Consider the following 16,569-nt stretch of genomic DNA (forward strand, 5'->3'; position numbering starts at 1 on the left):
CGTCTTCACCACTGTGGGATGTCGAGCCTGAATCATTGTTACAATTACAGTTTAAACACTGAAGACAAAACAAAGCCGATACACATGAAGTCATGCTGTGTAGATGCAGATGTGCAGATTTGATTGTAACAACAGAACAGTGTTTTTTATTTTTTACTTGTTAAACCAATAGAAAAAGACCTTACTTGCTTCTGTGTCTAACAGCACAACCGATAATGTATTCGTTTTAGCAGATAAAAGCTTGAGCCTTAAAGTTATCTCTTTTTGCAACTCTAACTGTCTTGATTATGGCCGTTTTCCCGGTAGTAGTATATTACAGTGTAGCTGCGGATTTCCTTTAGCTTACCAACAGCAATGTCATTTGGTAAAATGTTATGAGAACTTAAGAGTCATGTTTCAGTAATGCTATTATGTTGTAAAATATATTAATAGATTTAGCAAAAAGCTTCAGATAGTCTAAACATAGAATGTCATTAACACACTGAAGTTCACTCTCACTCATTATTACAATAAAAGCTTAATTTTCAGTGTCATTGTTTCATTGTAAAACCTTATGGCTGTGTCCTTTGGACAAGGAGGCCAGTCCCTCCCCTCTGTGCACATTTATGATTTGTCATTATCAGTTCTGCTGACCAGATATAACTGATAATCACATAGAAAGACGACTGACCACCAAACAGAGAGAGCAGAGAGGAAGGAAAAGCTGCAGAAAAGATCCACGAGGACAAAATCTGGGAAAAAAAGAGAGATGATGCTTCCACAGCTGGTTCTGATCACAGTCCTAGGGCTCACATGGACTAAAGGTCTCTACTGTTTACTTGATTTAGTGCTCATGTCGCTCTACTGCAGTTTTTAAAATCTGACAGGAGAAACTGATCATCACTATTTTAAACTACTATCGAGGATCTAAACATTAAAAATTATGCAGATAAAACTTGTTAAGGATCATTTGAGGGTTTAACCTCATATATAGGTATTAACTATTTTGAAATTACAATAAAATGGTGTTAAAAGTCATGAGTGATCAGAGTAATATTTGATCCACTAATGTAGCTTGCACGAGTATCTTAGTGTAATATATTTGTGTGTCTCTGAAGCACTTTTGAGCTGAGCTCATGGAGACATGTTTTTATGTGTTTGACATGTTTGTCGTGCAAAAAATGGGAAGGTCAAGGTGGAAGAAGAAGAATATTTATACAGAATATCAATATATGTATGTTCATAATGGTGTACTCTTTCTCATTTCAGTAACTGGACTGCCTTGCACTCAGATGTTTCCCTCTCAGCCGCCCCCTTCAAATGGTAAATGAGATTAAAACATTAAACTTTATAGGAGGGAAATATTGTTTTTTATTGTTGTTTAATTGAATTGACATACATACCTACATTACTAAAATATACTTAATTACATTTTGCTGATAAAACGTACATACAAGTAATATTTTCACTGCAGGACTTTTACTTGTCATGGAGTATATCTATAGTGTAGTATTCTTTCTTTTACTGAAGTAAATCATCTGAATACTAAAACTCACAAACAGATTATCAGCTCTTTTTCTGTTCACTAAAAACTAATTTCACTTCTGATTTACAACATAGCAAATTGCCATGTGCCTCAGATCTGTGATTCAATTTAACACAATTTCTTTCTCTCAAGTTAACAGCGTTAAGCCCTCAGACGTGGCGGTGCTTTCCTCCATTGGACTTCACATGCATAGGTGAGCACAGGTCACCAGTCACTTTCATCCAGGAAGTTAAAATTCAACAATGTAGACTCAGAATTAGCCCGTGGTCTTCTCTTTTCCTGCAGCACTGAGCTGACTACGGTGGTATCGAGACTCACAGGTAACATTTAAAGTTGTATTTTGTTGTTTGTGGTGTTCACAGGACTTCAAGCCAAATGTTTCTTGGATAGTTTACTTAATTCTGTTTAAAAAGTTAATTAATTCACTCTCATTATTTACGCTGCCATTAAACAGGCCTGATTGGAAAGCTTTAATAACTCGGCTGGTGATAACATGTAGCTTTCCCTTTTATTGACGAATAGTGTAAATGCACGGTGTAAGTCACCTGAAGAGGTTGATATGAACTTCTATTACACTACTGTGCAGTATCTTTGATATCTACACTGATCGGGATAAGTTGAAACAATGAACTCCGACACACTTGCCACACACCACCAGGCCTCTGTTATCTTTTTTGAAAGCCATTCATGTAATATAATGTGCTGTGCTTGATAGAGATAAACAGGAAATTCACAGTTGTTAATCGAAGTGTGATTAAACATTTAATATCTTCTGATTAAATGTTGTTACTGGATTTTCAACCATTCTGAAACACTGTACTGTTTTCAGTAATATAGTGTTTTACTGTCAAATCAGTGTTTCATTTATAGAATAAATATGTGGTGGCTTGTAATCAATTGTTACATATGTAAGGGTGTAAAAATGTCTGCATGTTACTAATGTTGCTATTGTTTGAAAGCTTGAAAAGTATTATCTTCATGGTCACGTCAACTTACCTGTCTGTTTTTCATGATCAACTAATCTGCTTATTATCTTCTAGATTCATTCAATAATTGTTTGATCAATGAAATATTGTAAAACAAAAAGTCTGAACAACTTGTTTTGCCCAGCTAACAGTTCAAACTATAAAACCAGCAAATATTTATTTGTTGAAAGTTATAACCAGTGGATTTTTGGCCTTTTGACTATAAATGGTTTAAAGGTACAGTGTACAACATTTATCTATTAGCAGAAATGCAATATAATATTAATAAGTACGTTTTCTTTAGTGTATAATCAGCTGAAATTAAGAACCCTATCTATATCCTCTTCATGCAGCCGGACATCATGTTTCTACGGTATCCCAGAAAGGACAAACCAAACATTTGCACTAGATAGGCCCCTTAGCATTTTAATGTTTTCGCGTCGGTTTCAGTTGGTTGCAATCTGCATCTTCACCGCTGGATGCCGACAAGTCTTATGCTGTGGTTTCTTAAAACGATTGATAAAATATCATTATTGTTGCAGATACATTTTTCTGTCATTTGACTACTTTGATAATGTAGAAATTGATTGAGCTCTGCTGTGGTTTCACCTGCAAGCCATGTGGGAAAAGAAGCTCTGGGTGTTGGAGTTAAACTTGTGTTGTTGTCTCTCCATCAGAGCTGATGACACTGTTCAATCCTGCACTCATCAGTACTATTTCAGATGAAACAAACTTGTATGCCCCTCAGTTTGTCCAACACAGGTACAGACAGCAACTTCTGGAACATGAGAAATATCGAACCAATGACTCTTGCTGCTTCCAATGATTTGTTGTTTTCTCCTTGTTGTAGCACGCTGGTGGAGCAGGCAAAGGAAGTGTCCCTCTCCCTCCAAAACAGTCAGGTATAGGTGCTCCAGTGTCTGCACTCCCATCTTAATAAAGGATAAAAAAAAACGATTGGATAATCAAAAAGGAAAATAATTCCCTGATATTTTATTTTTACTGCTACAGGTCATTGATTTGGATAGAGATTGGAAGCTGGTCCTTCTCTTTGCTCAAGTGGATCAGCTCTGTGCCTGTGAGCAGCAGCAGGTAAACACCACAAAATACTTTAATATTGATGTTACAAAACTATTGTTAAGGAAAAATACATATATTTTCAGAGCAGATCAAACACTGGAGTCCAACTTATAACTTAAATAATTAACTTGATGTTTGTCACATATCACACAAAGCTACAATAGAACAAACCATGAGAGCTTAAACAAGGCAGGGAAATAATCGATGCGTGACAGATTGATAAAAAGGCTACTGAAGTCACAAACTGTTGTGTTTGTGTGAAGTTTCAGTCTGTCATCAAAGCCGTGGTTGAAGAGGTGGATGATGCTCTGCAGCTGCTGCACTCTCAGGTACATTTCAGATTGTGTACAGTATTTTTCATTCAGTAGCTATAACTGCATTGCCGATATTTACACAATTAATTGACATGTTTCACGCAGCTGAAGCGAGCCATCGTCAGTGTTGCATTGTGGGATGGAGAGCGTGACAATTTCCACAACAAGTGAGTTCATTTGTAAAATTACTCATTTCTGGCCTAATGAAAAGAGTGTTTGGCCAAACAGACTTAATCACACACTGAAAAGAGAATCTTTCTCTGAATAGTATTAAACATATTAGGTTTTGACGAGCAAATCTGTTATCCTGACAGGATGTGTCGATGCATGGAGATAAATAATGAAGGAGAGGCCAGACTTCAGAGGGCCATGCTGAGTCATGCTCTGCAGGTTTGTCGATTATTCACATCAGAATATCTGATAGCTTCATTTAGTTTTTTTTTAGCTGCTGTGAAATGTTCTTCTCAACTCCTTTTCACTGAGCAGGAGTCTTTGGATGAGCTCATGATAAAGAGGCGTTGGTACGGTGACAGAGAGGACTTCACTGTCATTGTGCAGGACACACCTTCCATCACAGGCCCTTCTTCTGTCTCTGTGAGTTCACGTGCACCATTTTGCATCCCATTTTGCATCCCTTGTTAATCGTTTAATACGTTTAGACTCTTCATATCAGCAACACAACACTGTTGGCTGTCTAAACACCATTTATTGTTTAGAAGCAGATGAGTGGGTTTCAAAAACGTCAGTAAATAGATACAACGACCACCTCTAGTGTGCAACCAACTTACAGTCGCTATACGTGTACTGGTGCTCTGTATGTTTGTAAAAGAAAAAATAATCCAAGAATCCTGCATGCAGTTTGTGACAGTAACATATACAGAGTCTTGGTTATCTTACTGACAATGTACTTTCTGTATCTAATGTACAGTACAATGTTGTTTTTTATTTTTTTTAACAGAGTGGGGAGCCTCTCTCTGAGCCACAAGCTGCACAACAAGCTGATAAACTGATGGTGCAGATGTGGACAAACTTGGTGAGGCCTACAGCAATCTATTCAACCTCCCGCACTCTCTTTCTTTCTCATACAGACACACAAACACAGCGGGCCTTTCCTCAAGGAAAAGTACTAAAAGTACAAAAGCCCTGCATTGAAACCCTTTTAAAGTAAAAAATATGTCAGTACAACGACTTTTAATCAAAGTATCAAAAGTAAAAGTACTCAAATGCAGAACAAAGTTCCCTGTCAGTGTTTAAGTATATGATTTTAACCCTCCTGTTATGTTCGTGTCTTAGGTACAGCAATGATGTTCCCGGGTCAATGTGACCCGGTGCATGTTTAATCATCCACAAGATGTCAGAAACCAAAAAATCCTAATAAATATAGTTCGTACCTCATCACCAACACCATTACTAACAATTCAATCAGTATTTAGTGGAATGGAGTTATTCACCCCTCCATAGATCATTTTCATGAAAAGTACATGTTCAAACTATTTATTAGGTACATTTGAAAAACCGAGATATCAATTTCATTAGTCGACCATAACATGTATTTTTTTCTAAATTTTTTTTTACATTTTGAAACTTTCTTTTTTTCATGGAGTGATGTAGATAAATAGAGATGAGACACCTCTGCTGTTCAGGGTCATGTTGACCTGCTCACTCAAAATCAAGCCAAAGTGTGTGTGTGTGTGTGTGTGTGTGTGTGTGTGTGTGTGTGTGTGTGTGTGTGTGTGTGTGTGTGTGTGTGTGAAATGGGGTGAAACACATGGTGGGAGGAGTAAGAAATACTTTGTCTCACATTTTCAAAGACAGAAATGGTCTAAACTTGACCCCCCACTTTCACTGCCGGGTCAAATTGACCCGAACATCATCTCTGTAATAATACATTTTTAACGTTGATTCCACTAATTAAGGCAAGCAGAAGAAGTTTCATACAGAAAAGGTACTTTAAAATATTTTTTCTAGATTTTCAAACTTCGAAATGGGTCAATTTGACCGGCAACATAACAGGAGGGTTAAATAATATTACTGCTACATTAATGTACATGTTGCATTTTACTGATGCAGGTATGTATGGATGTGCTAATTTTCACATACTGTTGGGTAGTTTAATCTAGCAATGCATTATATTCTATAAGATCGTTATATGTTTGTATAGCATCACTTTTGGAATAGTTTATTAAGCTACAGAAGTAGGAGAATGTTCTCAATCCATAAAGGCAGACTTAATCATTCAGTTTATCAGAAAAAATCTGATTCATATTCACCAATTTAGGAGACACATGGTTTTTACTGGGCAGCAAAGGGGATACAAATGTGTAATGTGAAAAGTAACTAAAGCTGTCAGACAAATTTAGTGCAGTAAAAAGTACAATATTTGTGGTGGAGTAGAAGTATAAAGTTGTATAAAATGTGAAGATTCAAGTAAAATCGAAGTACCTTGAATTTGTATATACCGTAAGTACAGTACTTGAGTACATGTTCTTAGTTACATTCCACCACTACACACACATAATCACAAACATTCAGAGTCATTGTTCTCTCTGTCGTAAACATGAAGACAATGAGTTTTCTGTCTTTCAGCTGCAGCCCAAAAGTGGCCAACATAACACAGAAGACAATGGAAATATCATTGCATTGCTATGTCCAACTGAGGTGAGTAACTGTGACACAATCTCACACACACATGCAGTTATATCAGCATGTTAAAAAGCGCTATCAGATGTACTGTACTTGAAAATAGGCTTCCGTGTTCCAAGCTAATATTCTACACTTTCTCAACCTTCCTCTCTTTCATTTATTCCCTCCTCCTCTCTCCGGCTATCTGCCTCCCTCATAGGACCGACCCTTCCTGCGGACGGAGGGAAACTCTCCTTCATATCACCACAGTGATGTCTCTCCTCTCCTCCTCCCAGTGAGTATAGTGTGGTATTGAGCCCAAATGGAGGTGGTGGCAGCGTTGTACGCTTCCTGGTTAGTTCTGACTGTGGATCTGCTTCGTGTGTGCGGTCAGTTTACAGGCACAGTGATGCCCTGTGAAGACCTCAGTCCCTCACCCTCCACACCCACCTCAGGTACAGTAAGATGGTTTACACTTACTGTACATGTTAGGCATTTATCAGGCACCACGGTGACTCTCACTTTTCGTGGCTGATTTTATTCATAATGTGTATTCATGTGTCATTTTTCATGGATACGCTTTTCATGTAGCAAGACACGCATAATGAAGTTGACAAGATTTTTCTTTCTTTTTTCCATAAAATATTTATGTACGTGACACATGAACAGATGAAAATACAAAACAAATGTATCACATTGACATCAAAAATATACAACACACTTTATATACATTTTTTCCTTTCATATGTCAATAATCTGTATATTTATCACTTCTATTATTTATTTTATTCATTCTAGTCTTTTGCCGATCTCTGTTTAACCTTTTATGTCATTTTTATATTATGTGATATTGCTTTTGATAATCTATTTCTTACAAATACTATCTTTGTCCTATGATACAGCATTTCCAGCTAGTTTTACTGCTATATTGTTATAATTACACATATTATATCAGTAGTATATTACATTACAGTCTCTCTGAAAGTCTTGTGTTGTCCAACTTGTTAAGTTTAGAACCTTTACTGTCCTGACTTGTCTCCTTTATTTTCCCAGTCCATGAACTCAGGCCTGCAGATATCAAAGTGGTGGCTGCTGTGGGAGACTCTCTGACAGTGAGTAATTTTGTCATTCTTTTAAGTGGATAGAAAGGTTATAGTAAAGTACAAGCCTTATAATCTAAAGTATCAAGTAGAATTAAATATATAAAATAAAAACTGAGAATAGATCCTAGACGTAGGACCATAATCTTTAGCTGTAACATATTATTTATGCAGTTTAAAATGACAAGTAAAATATTGCATATTAGTAGCTCAAACTAGTTTACTGTAAAATATGGAGAACTTCTGTCTTGTTTCATCATGTTACTGAAACACTGTCCTGGTCTATCCGTCAGGCAGGGAACGGTATCGCATCCAGCCCCAATAACGTCCTGGATGTCCTGAATCAGTACAGAGGTTTATCCTGGAGGTAACTCCCCATTTATCACAAAACATTGCAACATAATGCTTATGTTATAAGTTTTGCAGTGTTGGTATGAATGTGGTTCGATGACCATCCATTTCTTTAGTCGGAAAGTAATCTTAAGTCATGATTTCAACATTATATGATATGTTTTTTGCAGTATTGGTGGAGATGAAAACCTCACAACTGTAACCACGCTGCCCAGTGAGTCTTCTTAATGGTTCAATATAACATAAAGGCAGGCTTTGTTGTTGTGGGATTTTTATGGTTATTTACTTTGTCATAACAGACATCTTAAAACATTTTAACCACAACCTGACGGGCTATTCTGTTGGCATGGGCAAGCAGCACACTCCTCAGGCTTTCCTCAACCAGGCTGTAGCAGGAGCTAAGAGCAAGTGAGTCCTGTCAGAGGATCAAAGCTGTTAACAAAGTTATTTTTATAAAAAATTATAAGAAAGTAGAATTTAAATGAATATACAGTATATTTGTTAAAATAAATGTGATTTTAATTGTCAGATATAAATATTTGCCATTTCATTGTGATGTTTTGTTTTGTTTGTGTCTTAAGTGCCATACTACCACAGGTGCAAGCCCTGGTGGCAAAGATGAAGAATGACTCTGTAAGTTTACAAGTTGATATTTATTCTTTACCTATTTTAAATTTGCCGACTCCACTATAAAAAAAACATCCCTTTTAACAACACTACATACTACATCCCCTCACATTCTTGTTTCCTGTACAGAGAATCAATTTTGAATCCGATTGGAAGGTGATCACCGTTTTTATTGGTGGAAATGACGTCTGTGACCACTGCTACAACTCTGTAAGTACTAATGTGGAGCGATAATTCATCAGTTGTTTCATGGAGGGGCCAAAAGACACGATGTGAAAATGTTTTCCTTTTATTGACAGCTGCTTTACTCTGAAGATAATTTTATTCGTAATGTTCGAGACAGCCTGGATTATCTGCACAAAGAGGTAAAGATGAACAGACACGCAGTTACATTTTCAGATATATGTTGGTCCGGTTGATTGTTTATGAGCATTAACTGAGCTTGTCTCTGTCAGGTGCCCCGAGCTCTGGTGAATTTAATAGAGCCTCTCCATATAATCCCTCTGAGAGAAATGCACATTGACTCTTCACTTAAATGTCCAACTTGGCTGGTAAAGTGAGTATCACTTTTATCTGCCTTTTCAAATTCTCACTGATATTGAAAATCTAATAAATGATCATGAACAGTGGTATAAACGACTTGTTTGTCCCTCCTTTGCCAGTTTTCTGTGTCCTTGTGTTATCTTGCCAAAGCCCGACTCTAAAGCTCTGCAAATAGTGGAGGACATCAATAGAGGCTATCAGGTAGACTCCCCAAAAAACATATTAAGAATATTAAACAGTCCAGTTTACCTTTAGGCATTGAGAGCTTCTCTTTCTTTCTTTAAGCGTTTACTGCATGGGCTTGTGGAGTCAAACCGGTACGACACTCGCTCAGACTTCACTGTGGTCATCCAGCCTTTCTTCAGAAACATCATCGTCCCCAAACTGCCGGTCAGTTACAAAGCTCTGTTTTTTATATGTGGACTGCACAGACTTAATGGGAGTCTAGTCCCATCACTTTACCCAATACATAACCACAGGCTTAGCCCCAGAATCATGACAGTATGTATTCTATAGTATACAGTGTTTCACAGTATTGTAGCATATGTTATCACAAAGACTGGAAACTGGGGGAAACAGCTAGCATGGCTCGGAAATTAACTAGATAATATAAGTTAAATTTGAGAACCTGGCTTTCAATAACAAAAAGTACAGTAAGATACAATTTGGGGGTCAGCTGTTATATCTACCACGAAAAACTGAATTTAAGGACACGAGCTTCAAAGTCATGAAGTCAACTACAGTTTTTTTTATTTTCCCCACTTTGAAATAATAGTCAGTAATCCTTAAAGTTCATACATATGGTGTAATTTTTCCACAGGATGGTCGTGCTGATCGCTCCTTCTTCAGCGCTGACTGCTTCCACCTCAGCCAGAAGGCCCAGACGCTGATGGCTCGCTCCCTCTGGAACAACATGGTAAGTATTTATATATGTGTATATATATATATATATATATATATACAGGATAATCTCTGATTCCCTTCTTATACTAGAGTTTTAAGGAAATGCATTTTTGCTGAATGATACTCAGCGTTTACTCTAACTCATGTTTTCCCAGCTGGAACCTCTGGGCAATAAGACTACATTACAGGATTTTTCTGCAGACATTTACCTGAAGTGTCCAACCAAGGTGGGACATTTTGATTAAATAGAGAGTCAGTGCTTTATATGCTGGTGAATGTGTTTTTTGTAAACCCAGTGAGGAAAATGCTATAAATGCATCTCCAATGCTTTTGTTATTAAAAGTATATAATATTTCTGAATGTATACTTCAGTTCTCTATATTTTGAGGCCATCGTGTAACGTAAGTCCTCTCCTTTGTCTGCAGACTTCACCATACATCCGGACCTTTAACAACAGCAATTACATGTATGCTGGTCCTTCTCCAACACCAGGACCTATCACAGTAAGCATTTTCTCTCTCTCCGAGAGGCTGGGAAGTGACCTCTAGTACAAATAGAATATGATTGATTTACTAAAGGCCTGAATGAAGCTAACATTTCACAGAATCTCATATAGTCTTGAAACAGTTAGTTGATTAATCAATAGAACATAAATCATCAGCTAATATCAATAAATCATTTTCAAGACTTTCATCAAGGAACAATCCCAAACATTCTCTGGTTCCAGCTACTTAAATGTCTTAAATGTATCATCTGTTTTATATGATTATAAATTGATCATCTTTGAGTTTGTGATTTTTGGATGCACAAATAAAGCAGTGTAAAAACTTGGCCTCTGGCTCTGGGGACTTCCTTTGGGCATTCTTCTCTATTTTAGAACTGGGGGAGAGATTTCTCCTGTGTGGACATTGCTCCATCTGACACTGTGCCAACTTCAGGTGAGACAGACTCTGCATTATCATTAGACAGTCGATATGAGATTCAATGTCCTCTTTCATCTGAAAGCTGAAACAAAGATAGCTAAGCACACTAGTGACACTAAGAATGAAAGGGCTGATATCAACTGCACCAATTGTCACCTGGATTGTGTCAATGGCCCAATCCCAATGTCCCCCCTAAGGCCTTAAACCCTGAACCCTCAGGGACTTACTGAGGTCACGAGGTAAATGGTTGAGTGTGAGAGGCTGTGAGGGATTGAAATGGTGTAAATGCGAATGGGACATCACTTTGCTGCAACATATCACATCAACATGAAAACGTCAAAAAATATTATGCTCAATTGTGGGTATTTATTTTATGCTTTTTACTCCCTGATTTGAACGTCTCACAAGTTGAGATGTCATTTTAAATAATGTATTTACTAGTTTTTGTCAAAATAGCTTCATTGACACAATTAAATGTTTGATGAATAAGTCTGTGTAATATAATATCTGCTTCCTTTCCTCTGATTTCATGTGTTTTTATGTTCCATGTTTAATCCGTAATGTTTCTGAGTGAATGTAATTTGCATGTGCCCGTCCTCTTTGTTTACCTTTTTTTACATCTCCATGCTTCCACTGGTAACCCGTGTTTAATGTCACATTGCTATGAATTGTGGGTAATTCCCTTAGCCTAAATGAAAGGGTTCATAAAGGGCTCAAAATGTCTGCGAGAGAGCCCTCAAACACTCGACGATTTGACAGTGGGACAGCCCTAAACCCTCACGGACATTGCAGGAGTGCGCCTCAAAGTTTGTGAGTCCGTTAGTGTGGATAATTTAACAGATGCTCTACTAATTAACAATTTATACACGTAATGATTTTAATCAGAGGGGGAAATGGCTGCAGAAAAGAGGAGATACTCATAATAGGAGATGGTTAAATGCTAAATATTACATTGTATAGGGATGATCTTTGTGGTTTATCTTGATGTCAGTGGGTTTAAACTCTTTTTTGTCTTTAACTCTAGTTCACAAGCTGAGACCAGCAGACATCAAGGTGGTGGCAGCACTGGGCGATTCTTCCACGGTTAGTGTCGTAACACAATATCCAATTTATAACCACAGTAGACTTAATGTAAACATGTTTGAAAATGACAAATCTTTTACCTAACTTAATCAGCACAGTCCATGAATACTTGACGGATTTGAGATTTTTTGCATAATATAATATATGTGTCTGTGTGTGTGTTTAACACCAACCTGTTGTTATCAGCTATTTAGTGTTATTGAACTATGAACTCTCTAATCAATTTGTTATCAGCCACATAGCTTGCACCGGTGATGATCATCCCTTTTATGTGTCTATGGTGTAAGACTTATCTTTGTCAGTGTCCCACTGTCATCTGCAGCATATTATTTCTGTTTTATTTTCCGATTATTTGGCTCTCTGTTCACAGGCAGGCACAGGCGCTAAGGCAAAGAACCTGTTTAATCTCAATAGAGACTACAGAGGAGTATCATGGAGGTTCGATATGCATGTTGCATTGATGAAGTTTACATTAACCATCATATTTTACAAACCATGCTGATGTTTGTTGGGTTTTCTTGCAGCATTGGAGGGGATAATACTCTGGAGACGGTCTCAACACTCCCAAGTGAGTTTATGTCACTTGTTTGGGGAAAATATTCTGTTTCTGTGAGTCACTATATGTGACAGGAATAACAATATCTCCGGCATTATGTTGCAGAGGAGCATTCTTTGTAGTATTGGAAATGTATCAGACATTTATAACCTGTTGGCAGTTGCTAAACAATTTTCTTTTCGGTCCAGATCTGTCCTACAAGTCATACAAAGACAGTCTTCTGTTTTTACATGAGGCCCAATGTCTGCTGTTTCTTAGGCATGGATGCCTAAATGGGAGCCACTATAACCACAGGCTTCACTTGTAGTCTGGGTACCAGTTGAATAGATGGAGAAAAAACCTTTACTCAGTTGTGAGAGCGACAGGAACCAGCTGTGCACTAACTCTCAGCTGGTACTCAATCATTTTTCCTCTTTATCTTCTCAGACATCTTGAAGAAGTTCAACCCTTCCTTAAAGGGCTTCTCCAAAGGCCAGGGCTCTAGACAGAAGGCCTTTAACGTTGCTGTACCTGGAGCTAAGACCTCGTATGTGCATATTCTTTTATTTCCTCCACCTGGGTTAAACGCTTTTGAACAACCCATCGTCACCTCCCCAACATCTATTTACTTTTACTTTTTGTTGTGTTACAGAGAGATCCCAGTACAAGTCCAAGCTCTCATTAAGGCCATGAGAGAACATAAGGTAAGACTTTCCCAAAGATAAATAATTACATCAGATTGCTTCAATAGTTTCTGCCTCTTCTCATGTTCTATACACATGATACACAGGACGTGAATTTTGAAAAGGACTGGAAACTTGTGACAATATTTATTGGAGGAAACGATCTTTGCAATTACTGCTTAGACCAAGTAAGTGTTCTTTAAAATGTTTGAATTGTACATAAATAACCACACTCTCCTGTACGTTTCTGAGCTGCAGTACAAAAACAAATAATTCCCATTTCTTTACAGAATAATCTGTCGCCCACGAACTACAGCCACAATATTATGCTCAGTTTGGACATGCTTTACCAAGAGGTGAGATATTAAACACTATACGTTATTGTCATCTCTTGTCCTCATGAGTACAAGTGTGTCATGTTTTCTTCTTCTCTCTCTCACTGTATCTTTAGGTACCGAGGCTGTTGGTTAATCTTGTGGCAATCTTGCAGATAGATCCATTGAAATCAGTTCAGAGGAACACGCTAGGCTGTTCCCTCTTGCAGAGGTTTGTTTAGCCTGTTTTCTCTCTGTTTCAGTTAGACATCTAGACATCTTGGTCTCGCTGGAGACCAAAACAGAGCTAAAGTGAATGTTCGATTTACATTTAAATTATGCTGTTGCTTTATGTCTGCTGGATGTGAGATGTTTGCAATATCAATTTCTGGCGTCATGTCATCGCTGTGTTTAAAGCATGTTTCTGCTGCCTCCAAGTGGTAACAAAAATAAATCCTGTTTAACCTTCCAATAGATTGGTCCTTCCAGTGGTGTAGTTTCCCCTAAATGATTTAAATCTAGTCAAAATAGTGTTTATTCACTACGCATCTTATAAAGAGCAAGACGTTCTCTGCTTTTCCAAATTGTAAAAGCAGACGCTTGTTATGTGGATTAGATTATTAAGCAATGTTTTTGTTGATGTTTTGATATGTACTCATTTTGATTTTTTTTGTCATTTCCGACTAAAGCAAATATTACGAGGAACATTTGAGGTGTTGCAAATACCTCTGGTTCAGTTGTTTTGCTGCATATACAGTAATTACTGTACTGTTAACCTAGAACCATCTATTTCCAATTGATCAGTCAAGAATTATGATTTGGATTTCAAGAATCTTGGCATACAAAGGTCTTTATTGTGATTCTTTGTTTTGGGATCAGCTCCTTCCTCATCTCAGCAAAAACATAATGAACAGGAATCTCTTCTTCACAGGACCAGCTGTCCCTGCGTTATCAACCCCGTTGAAAACTCCCCGGAGTTTCAAGAGATGAAACGAATCAATCGCGAGTATCAGGTAAAAACAGAGATCTCTTTTAATCATTTCAATTTCTTTTCAAAATTAGGTTCTCTCAGTCATTCCTCCAATTCTCTTTTTTCCTCAAGGCTGAGATCCAACATCTTATTTCTGGAAATCGCTATGATGGAAAAGAAGATTTTGCTGTTGTCCTTCAACCCTTTTTACACAATTCCTTCATTCCTCGTATTGGAGTGAGTTACAGAGACATACAAATGTATCCAAATAAGCATCCAGATATAAATAATGAAATATACCCATGTTAATAATCAACTCCGTTCCACAGGAGGGTGAGGTTGACACAAGTTTCTTCTCTGTGGACTGTTTCCACATAAGTGATCGAGCTCATGCTGAGATGGCCGTTGCCTTGTGGAATAACATGGTGAGCATGGAGCAGTAATGTACCAAACTGCATTAGAACGACTAGTGTTTCCAAGTGTTTTTTGGTGGTTTTACAGAATGTTTCTTTCTGTCTTCAGTTGGAGCCCATAGACAGGAAGCAGACCTACAACAACTTCACATATGACCGCTCCAAGATTCATTGTCCCTCTGAGGTATGTGTGGAGCCCACAACTCAAATTATTATTCTATCACCAAACTAGATCTATTTGTTTATTGATTAGAGTTTTAAGTATCGTTTAGTCTCAGTTTTATAGAAAAAAAACCTGTTGAATATAAAATAAATAAGACAATACAGACAAAACTATAACATAACAGTTAACTTCTAGAATAAACCAATACATTTTTAAAACACAGCTCAAATATATAATAAGTAACAATTAGGGAAATAAGTTATTTTAACTTTTAGTGTATCCCGTACCATGCCTCACTTTTATGGACAACACTTTATATTATATGCTGTTATAGTTTGTTGCATTTTGTTTGTTTTGTGTTTCTGTGTGTCCATGTTTTACATTGGATTGAATCTATATGCTTCTGTTACCAAACTGAAATATAATGATTACTTTCATTCTGCATATTTTTGTTTTTAGGTAATTTTTTCATTTTAACAGTTCCTAAAGTTTTGACCAAGTAATGTGAAATTATAAAATTAAACATTCAACTGGGAAAATGGCTTGAATGAAAAAGACTTTGCAAAAATATCCTTTTGAAATATAAACTACTGAATTGACATAAAAGCAATTAAACTTTGAGCTTGATTTTAAATATGTATTATATTATCCCACAATTTTATAATTTATAATTTGTCTGTATTTATTTGTTTATTTGGATAATTATTTCATCATGTCTCAGGTTTTTAATATAGAATACTATTACTACTATTACTATTACTACTTTATATTACTTGACTCATCAAGCCAGAATCCTTTAACTGAAATGTGGGTCTTTGTGGTGTTGACTTTTCAATATATTTTGACACAATTTCTCAAAGATTCTTCCATATATATATATATATATATATATATATATATATATATATATATATATTAAAGTTCTTACTTATATGATATATCTGCACTGAGCTATGGTATGTTTCCTATAGGCCAATCCCTTCATCTTCACTAAGATCAACAGCCTACCAAGTCCACCAGTAACCACCACCACCACAACAGCTTCCACAGTCACCACTACTACCACCAGCTCCAGTCATGTACCAAAGTGTCCTTCCTCTATGCCCGTGTGGGTGCCAGTGATTGTGGGAATTGTCAGTTTACTGGTTGGCATATGTGTTGCTTGGTTCATTGTCACCAACTGTCAGCGTCGTAAAAGTAAAGTGGAGAAAGCAGTAGAAATGAAAGGAACTGTTTTTTGATACAGTTGTTGTTATCAAGCTGTATTTAAGCCTTAAAGCTGCATCAATCACTTTTTTACCACTAGAGGGCAGATAGTAGACTCCTACACTTACCTTGAATAGTTCTTGACTATTAACATCGGAGAAACCCACGCTGCCACAGGGAGAACATGCAAACTCCACTCAGAAGGGCCGTCCAGACCGGGAATCTAACCCTTGCCCATCCTGCTAGTCG

The 16,569-nt window shown here is 37.1% G+C and overlaps 1 protein-coding gene across 1 annotated transcript; it reads left to right on the forward strand.

Annotated features, from left to right (window-relative positions):
* Positions 1-751: 751 nt before the first annotated feature.
* Positions 752-16,355, forward strand: LOC142942398 (phospholipase B1, membrane-associated-like). Its single transcript, XM_076084696.1, has 42 exons — positions 752-803; positions 1,249-1,302; positions 1,658-1,718; positions 1,811-1,845; positions 3,168-3,252; positions 3,341-3,392; positions 3,502-3,582; positions 3,834-3,899; positions 3,990-4,051; positions 4,199-4,274; positions 4,371-4,478; positions 4,843-4,917; positions 6,471-6,542; positions 6,727-6,801; positions 6,901-6,961; positions 7,560-7,618; positions 7,900-7,973; positions 8,128-8,171; positions 8,257-8,365; positions 8,539-8,590; positions 8,714-8,794; positions 8,884-8,949; positions 9,040-9,140; positions 9,247-9,328; positions 9,413-9,517; positions 9,948-10,043; positions 10,186-10,257; positions 10,456-10,533; positions 10,908-10,968; positions 11,978-12,036; positions 12,407-12,474; positions 12,561-12,604; positions 13,019-13,118; positions 13,224-13,275; positions 13,362-13,442; positions 13,545-13,610; positions 13,706-13,800; positions 14,500-14,581; positions 14,671-14,775; positions 14,868-14,963; positions 15,061-15,135; positions 16,086-16,355. The coding sequence occupies exons 1-42, from the start codon at positions 752-754 to the stop codon at positions 16,353-16,355; spliced, it is 3,288 nt and encodes a 1,095-aa protein (XP_075940811.1).
* Positions 16,356-16,569: the final 214 nt, after the last annotated feature.

Source organism: Anarhichas minor, unplaced genomic scaffold (genome assembly GCF_050575085.1).
Source record: "Anarhichas minor isolate MPS153535 unplaced genomic scaffold, ASM5057508v1 ptg000136l, whole genome shotgun sequence".
NCBI lineage: Eukaryota > Metazoa > Chordata > Actinopteri > Perciformes > Anarhichadidae > Anarhichas > Anarhichas minor.